An 8743-nucleotide genomic window follows, 5' to 3' on the forward strand; every position below is an offset into this window, starting at 1 on the left:
AAATAAATGTTCTTTTTTTAATAAAAACAAAAATATTATTAACGGACTATAAATTAACGGATTTTTTACAATAACACAAAAAAGTTAATTAATAAAACAAACAATTAAAAACAGGGGATTAACAATAATAAATAGATAAAGTGTGTCTCAGTGTTTATAAAAAAAGCAAACAAAAACAATTGGATTATTAAAGTTTTTAGTGTAAAAAATCAAAACAATAATTTTGATAAAAAAAAAAAAATTATTTAATTTTAAACTTAAAAGTAACACATGTTGTTGGCAAATATTGTCACGTGTGTTGCAAATTTTATATAAATATAAACAAAACCAACAATAATAACAAAAAAATATATATACAGCCTACAAATGTATTCGCTAAATTATTTGATTATTATCATTAAACTATTAGTGATAATGGATGTAGATGCAGCTCCCACTTCTACTCTAACTAATAGTGTAATAAACAGTGCTAAAGATATAAATCAACAATTAATACAACTACAACAACAGCAACAACATACCGCCGCTTTATCTACTTCATCAACATCATCGACATCAGCAACAAATACTTTACGCTTGCGCAAACGCCATCGTAAACGTCATAGTATTTGGTCGGATTTTTATAATTATAATGAAAATTCTACCATGCTGGAGTGGTCAAATCCTTGTAACGGTGAATATCGCCCTAATGTTAAGCAGCAGAGGAGACCCACTCGTAAGGAGCAGAAAAAGGTAAGTTAAGGGAATATTTGGGTCCTTTGGATATTAAAAATAGAAAACTTTTATAAAATTTATTAATTTGAACCATTTAGTCTTCCAGTTTAGAATCAAAACTTGTAAAAAGTTCCATTTTGAATTGAAAATTTCTGAAAATTTTTAAGTTTATATTTTTGTTTTAAGAATTTGGAAATAGTTACTCTTTAATTTTTCAACTTTGTTTTTAAATAAAAAATCCAAAATATTTCCTAAAAATGTAAAGATAAAGTAATATTCAAAATTGTTTAAAAATTGATTTTAACAAAAAATTATAGTTTAAAATTTTTGGATAAAAGTCTTTTTAAGTTAATGCTAGATTTTAGGCTGCTTTTTTATAAAATTTTAACTAACTTTTCCCGCTTTTCTTAACTTTCTTTCTAGATTTACAACAATTTAAGACTCACGGCCTTAAATGATTTCAATTATTTAAATACCAGCGAGCAACAAGATATTGATATAAGCAATATTGAAATTTGGTGGCTGCACAATGGAACTTATAAATTTTTGCCCAAATTAAAAATGAACTCAAGTGTAAGTATCTTAACTTAATCGCAAATAAAAACTTTTCATATAAAAAAAAAAAATGAAAAATTTTTAATAAAAAAAGTATAAGTTGAAGCGGAAATTCCAATGAAGATGATTTGACATGCAATGAAAAAAAATCTCCCACAAGTGGACTTTGTAGCCCTGACAAATAAACAAATAAGTGTTAAGCATGGTTGAATAATGACAATAGTTAATTTTTTTAGTAATACATTCCATTACAATACAAATGTTTAGCTAAACAAATGATTAGTCATCAAAATTCGAGACAAACTAGAGAAATTATTCAAAATGAAAACTAAATAATTTAACTTAATTTAATGGGTTTTTAAATGTTAAGCATTATTTAACAAAATTCTATTCTAATTGTTATTTATATTTCAAATATTCCCCCCTACTCCCCTAAGCGGTGGGGGGAGAGGGTGTGTGTTGCAAAGCTTAAAGCATAAAGTTATCTTATCTTAACTGTTGTATTTCCTGTCAATTATTATACTTTAACATAATTATTGCTTTAATGAATCATTTTGCTTTAAAACAATATTTTAATTTATATAATTTTTTTTACTTTTTTACTTTTAGATCGCCCTTAAACGTTGGTATCGTAATATGCAAACCTATGTGGCCTCTTTTGCCTATTTGTATCGCATACAAATCAAATATGATCGTTTTAAATCGCAAAGAAAATCCAAAACTTCTAATGAACTCGAACAGCTATTGCAATCTTCTCGCACTATGTTGTGTGAATTAGAGACAGCGGTTAATAAAACTTATCCGGCCCGTAATAAACAAATACCTGAAATTACCCGTTTGGAAATGAATAAACGTTTGAAATTGCGCACCAAACAACGTTTCAGGGACAATGCAAATGTTTTGGCTGAAACCGATTCTATTGATTTGAAATTTGTAAAATTCCACTATTTTGAATATTTGAAAAGTATGTGGCAAATTTTAAGAAAATTCAATAAACGTAAAGGACAAATAGCTCTCCAAAATGGCTCACCTAAAAGACAACATCAACAGCAGCAGCAACAATTTAATGAAGTTGAGAAATCTTTAAACAAACAACAAACAAAACGTAATAAGAAAAGGAAAAACTCCAAAACTAAACATAGGTTAGCGTAATTATATAGAAAAACCCCATAAATTAAGTTAGTTTATAAGAAAAAAATCACCTTAAGTTATAACCCAAATCTAAAACTTCTTCATATATTCCCCTTCATGACCCACATTTCCTGACAATGTAAACTATTTATTTTGCCTACAAAACAAAAACATTTTTATATGATCTAGTCATTCCATTTTTAAAACAAAATTTTCTTTAAAATATCATTCCCATTTAAAAGAAAAAAAGAACTGCAAAGAAAATAATCTCTCTCTAAATATTTAAATATTTCTCAAATATGTATTATTTATACCAATAGTATTAATTTATATTATTTTTTATTTTATATATATATTTTTTTGTAAAATATTTGTGTATTTATAGCCAGGTTCCTATACTTAGTTATATTTTTAACTGTAGTTATACATTCCATTTATTAAAAACAAAAATAACTGTGATATTAGTTTAAAATAAAACAAAATATTTTTATAAGTGTTTTTATAATTAAGTTCTCCATTTGATTTTAAGTTTGTAATATAAGTTACTGATGATGATAATGATGGCGTGTAATTTATTATTGTTTAGTTAATAACTCTATTTGTAAGAATTTAATTTGTATTTAATTAATAAGTGTGACAATATACATTTATATGTGTGTACGTACTTATAACCTTTTATAAAGAATGCAACAAACAAACCATAATAATCAAACCACAAAAATCTTGAAAAAAACAAAAAATTAAATGACAATTATATATATAAAAAAACTTAATTATAAATCTTGTGTTTTTTTTTTATTTCCACACATAGGCACGCGATAATTTTCTTGGGTTTTGAAATAAACTAAATGGAATATTTTTAATTTCATGTATTTATGTACATGGTTTTTTTCAAAATAATCGTTTTTTCCAATAATATTTTTTTCCATTATATGCTGAGGTTTCTATGCGAAAAATAAAAACGATTTCTTTTTTTTTGCATATTTGCTAAAGTTGGCTTTTATTATTATCAATTGGAAATATATTTTTTTGCCAAACCACAGGTTTGTTTGTATTATTATGACTGTGGGTTAAATCCCACCTCTCAAGAAAGTGGGATTTTTAGTTATATATTACAAAATGTATATTGAAATATCGGTGACCCCTCACAACGATCAAACATTAAATTACCGCAGCAAAAACTCGTTAATGGGTTGTACTTACACAACCACTTATTTTTCAATGACTACTACTCAATAAAGTAGCTAAGCAGTGGTGCAGTGAGTAGAACATTTGATTAACAAATCTAAGTCCTTGGTTCGTATTCCCGCTGGCTCTTTTTATTATTAAAATAATAAAAAAAAACATCTTATTCAACAACTTCTTTGTAAGAGAAATTGCAAGTATTTCTTTAACTTTAACTCTTTTTGTAAGCGAGCGTGGAAGTAATTGCCTCCAATGACATCACCGTGTTAGTAGTGAAAAGAGGTTTTATTAGCATTTTAACTCATTACTTTGCAATTTAAGTTTTTCCTGGGACACAACATTTAATGTTTGCTCGATTTCAAATACTTTAACCAAGTTTTTGGATGATATACGTATCAAGCAAAAAGTAATGAATTTAAAAACTCATTATTAAAACACGTATCTTCCGTTGGACTACTTACCACGCTCGCTTATAAATAGGGAGTCATATATGTCATTACCACGCTCGTATTTTTATACCCACCATCAAAATAGATGGTGGTATATTGTTTTTGTCATTCCGTTTGTAACACATCGAAATATTCATCTAAGTATATATATTCTGTATCCTCGTTAGATTCTAAGGCGATCGAGCCATGTCCGTCTGTCTGTCTGTTGATATCACGATAGGGACCACACGGGAGGAGCAAGACAGTTGAAATTTTGAATAAATATTCTCTATTAGTAAGGTTTGTTTGGTATTGAAAATGGGCAATATCGGTCCTCGTTTTCGTATAGCTCCCATACAAGTGGACAGCTTTGATGTTCATAACTATTTTAAAAATACGAGTATAAGAATGAATTCGACATAAAGTTTCATGTAAGCAAACATAAATTACCCTCCCACCCATATAAGGTCCCCTTCAAAAAAATAAAAATTAAAAATACTAATATAGCACAGTAAGTTTTTCGCAAGCCAAAATCTCTCTCCAATTTGTTTAAGGATCGGCCCATAAATGACCCTAATTCCATATAAGGTTCGATTCAGGAAACGATTTTAACGCTCATTACTGGCTTAAAAGTACGAGTATAACGATGAAATTTGACATAAGTAAGTTTCTTACTAAGCAACACCTCTCTATTGATTTTTATGAAAATCGGCTCATAATTGACCCTACCGCCCTCTAAGGTCCCCTTCAGAAAATAACTTTAACGCTCATTACTAGCTTAAAAATACGGGTAAAGCGATGAAATTCGACACATATGTATAAGTTTTATACGAGCAAAAATCTCTCTACGAAATTTAATGAGGATCGATCCTACCCCCCATATAAAGTCCCCTTCAGAAAATTACTTAAACGATCAATATTGGCTTAAAAATACGAGTTATGAAATTCGACATAAGAAACTTTTATATGAACGTTAATCTTACTACTATTTTGTTCGGTCCATAATTGACTTAAGCCATATTCCAAATATCACCCCGATGTTTATACGGGAGCTATTCTTCAGGGCATAAGGTTTGATGCTGGGTATATGAAATTCGGTACAGCCAAATATAAAACTCTCACTTGTGTCATGTGTGAATATTACAGTGTTTTAAATCTGTATCTGTAAATATGTATCGAGATCAAGTTCCCTATTTTCAGCAAAACATTCTCCATTGTTATGCCGAGAGATCAGTGAAATGCATACCTGTGCTTTATTGAATCAATACATTTCAATACTATACTGTTCTGGCGAGAAACTTTAGGCGATTGAGTTACCTCAAAATACTTTTTTTTAATTCAGACAATAAAAGAAGGTTGTATGTAATAATTCTTCTTCCACTAATACTTCTCAAAGTATCTGATCAGAAAATATTATTTCCCTTCGAAAGATTTAGCTTTTCACCAGAATTTTGATTTTACTTTCTTCATCACGTCGAGTTTTTAAGAAATTTTTTGCTCAAAAAAACTAGACGAACAAGTGACTAAACTGTGGAATTTTAGTTTATTAATGAAAAATGTCACAGAGATACGTTTAAGGCGCTAAAGGTCACCACTAATCCTATGATCGCTAAGCGAGATATTGGGTTTCAAAGGTTAAAATAATCAGTTTTAGAAAATACTCGCTTGTTGTGATTCCTATGACTTCATATGCCTCTACTTTTGTGTAGACAATTAAATTTCCTATATTTTAGTTTAAGACTACATTAAAGTTATTTGTGCAAAATATCATTGTGATATTAGTACTTAGAAGTGAATTTTGATCATCAAGTCATTTTCTGAAAGGGTCTTTATATGCGGGATAGGATCAAATGAGGCCCGATCATTACGAAAACCAGCAGTATCATTAAGACTTATGTATATAAAACTAAGTTATACCGACCTTTGCAGTGATACAATTTAAATATTTATAAGCTGAAAACCCCTATTCGGAGGCTACGGCTGTATGGGGCTTTGCGAAATAATGGACCAAATGCCAAACTTCATCAAATTATTTTGAAAATTGAGACCTGTATCGTGTGCATAAGGTTTTCATGGGCGCACAAGCGACGCACATAGCTAAATCGGCTCAGAAAGTGATTGGTATACTTTAAGGTGAGAGTAGGACCAATTTTTGGGTGTTACAAACTTCAGCACAAACGCATAATAACTTCCACACTATTATGGTATAGGGTATAGAAGTTTGTTGTCATAATCGACTCATTTAGAATAATATTCCTAACAAATGTTATTAAAATCGGACTATAGCTTTATAAAAAATCAAAATCCTGATGTGATTGAGAATCTAAGGTCAGATTCGGTTTTAACGTAAATCAAACAATATGATTTGGTCTCTGGTTTTTGATATTTTGTTGGCCCGTATTATTATTATTAAAAATTCTCAAAGGCAAAGGTTAGGAGTCTGTTTTTTTCTTGATTAAAGTATTTTTTGGAAAACCCCAAAAGACAATTCAATAATATCTCATCAATTCTGTAACGTATTTAGTTAATAACTTCATTAAAGATTGCTTTCAAGCAAGTAAATGAATTAGAATACACAGTAAACATGTGTGTATAAACAATTTAATTTACAAATTCTCTTATTTTGTAATAACAGGCTTTAAACAACGATTAACCGGTTTAATAAAAATTATATAATTTTTGATTACTTGACACCCATGTTGTTCTTTGTTTTTTTATTAAAAAAATATTTTATTATTTTTTTTTAGAAGTTTATATACATATATTTTTTGTCAATGGTTCCCACAGACAATTGTACAAGTGTAGAGAGTTGTCGCATATAAAAGTGTCGTTGAACTACGGTTAACTTATTTAAACTAACTATATAGTTAGTATATATTAACTTATTTTTTTATGATCTTAAACTCTAAAACATAAACAATTATTTGGTTATGTGTGTTTAACTTTATTTATAATTTACCGGCAAATTTTTTTAATGTTTTTTTTTAGTTTTTCTTTTTTGGTAGATTCCTTTAAGTTTCTGTTTAGTAATTAAAACTAGTTGTCGCGGTAGTTTTAGTTTTTAATTACTCACAATGAACTTGAGATTTGTTCATAATTTTGTTTTTTTTTGTGGGATTTATATGTTTGTGTAATAGTTTTTTTTATCTAATACTTTTTATTTATAATAAAAATTGTAAAAAGTGCTATAAAAATAAAAATTATTATAAAGATGACTATTATAGTTGGTGTAGTTAGGTATGATTTAAAGTTTAATGTGTAAGTACGAGTCGACTTTTGGTTAAAGAACGTCTTAACTTTGTTCTAAAGATTAAAAGTAGTTGATTAAAGAATTTATTTCAATTGTTTATAAAATATAAACATAGTGTTTTTTTTTGTATTTTGACATTAGTAGTTAAAGGTTTTTTTTATTATTAGATTATTTTGATACACTAATTCTATATTTAGAAAAGAATTCTAAGTATTATTTTCTATTTTTGAGATGTAGAGATTTTAATCATAAAACTGCAGTTATCAGTGTGTAGTGTTTAAAATTCCCTAGGGAAAGCTATCGTTTTAATAACTGTCTTTAAACTTTTAAAGAAGTAAGAGTTTTACGTTTGTATATACCATATAAACTTCAACAAGTGTATTTTAAATATATAATTAAAACAAATTTTGAAATTTTAAAAATTTTCTATATTTTTTAAAATTTTTTTAATAATTATTTTATACCCATCATCATAATAGATGGGGGTGTAATGATTTTGTCATTGGGTTTGTAACTCATCGAAATATCGGTTTAAGACCCATAAAAGTATATTTACTCTGGGCCAATATTAGTCTTAGCGGAAGGACATTATTTTAATTGATGAAGTATGTCCACTATTTCACATAGCCTTAATACAAGGTCCTCTTCAGAAAATTATTACGCGCATAACTTCTTAAAAAGATCAGCACAGCAGCGAAATTTGATACAAATTAGTTTTATATGCTCCTAAATCTCTCTGTTGTATGTGGTCGGTAAAAAAATTTACTATATCCCTATTAAAGTCATCATTGACAAATGGCTTTAATATCCATAACAAACTCAAAACCACCAGTATGGCGATGACATTCGATATGAACAATTTTAGAGGCATTTAAATCGCCCTATACAGTTTGAAGATGATCGGCTCAAAATTGATCATAACCCCCATATAAGGAACCCTTCAGAAAATCATTTTAACTTGATTTAAAATGTCAGTACTACAAGGAAATTAAACATAAACTAACTAGTTTTAAAAACACTTAAATCTATCTGTAAAATATTATGTGGATCGATCTATAACTGACCTTAATTTCGATTTGATGGTGGGTATATAAATTTGGAAAAGTCGAATGTAACCCTCTTACTTGTTTTATAACTTTTAATTGTCTATAATATTTTCATTTTAAATTTGAAACTTTTTGAAGGATTTTTTTCTTTTATTTCAGAATTTTTCCCACATCTCCATTATTTACGAGAGGAAAAACTGGTCCAATGATATTTATCAAAACTTAGTAGCTAATCATCTATATTTAGCGGACTTAGCAAAAGGTATATTGATTCACTCAGGATTGGTAAGTAATGATTACAATTACTTCAATTAAAACTGTAATTGAAGTTCTATTAATTACAATTACATGCAATTGTAATTAGTACTACTTAAATTATAATTACAAGTAATTGTAATTCGTAAATTTATATTAAAAGTAATTGCAAAGCTTCA

General features: G+C 28.0%; 1 protein-coding gene across 1 annotated transcript; it reads left to right on the forward strand.

Moving 5' to 3' along the window:
* The first annotated feature begins 366 nt into the window (after positions 1-366).
* On the forward strand, positions 367-2431 carry LOC119600586. The gene is made up of 3 exons (XM_037950910.1): positions 367-732; positions 1138-1287; positions 1879-2431. The coding sequence occupies exons 1-3, from the start codon at positions 367-369 to the stop codon at positions 2419-2421; spliced, it is 1059 nt and encodes a 352-aa protein (XP_037806838.1). The 3' UTR covers positions 2422-2431.
* The last annotated feature ends 6312 nt before the right edge of the window (positions 2432-8743 follow it).

The sequence above is a fragment of the Lucilia sericata genome, unplaced genomic scaffold (assembly GCF_015586225.1).
Source record: "Lucilia sericata isolate MDLA Ls3-8-SP2 unplaced genomic scaffold, ASM1558622v1 Contig000117F_arrow, whole genome shotgun sequence".
NCBI classification, from domain to species: domain Eukaryota; kingdom Metazoa; phylum Arthropoda; class Insecta; order Diptera; family Calliphoridae; genus Lucilia; species Lucilia sericata.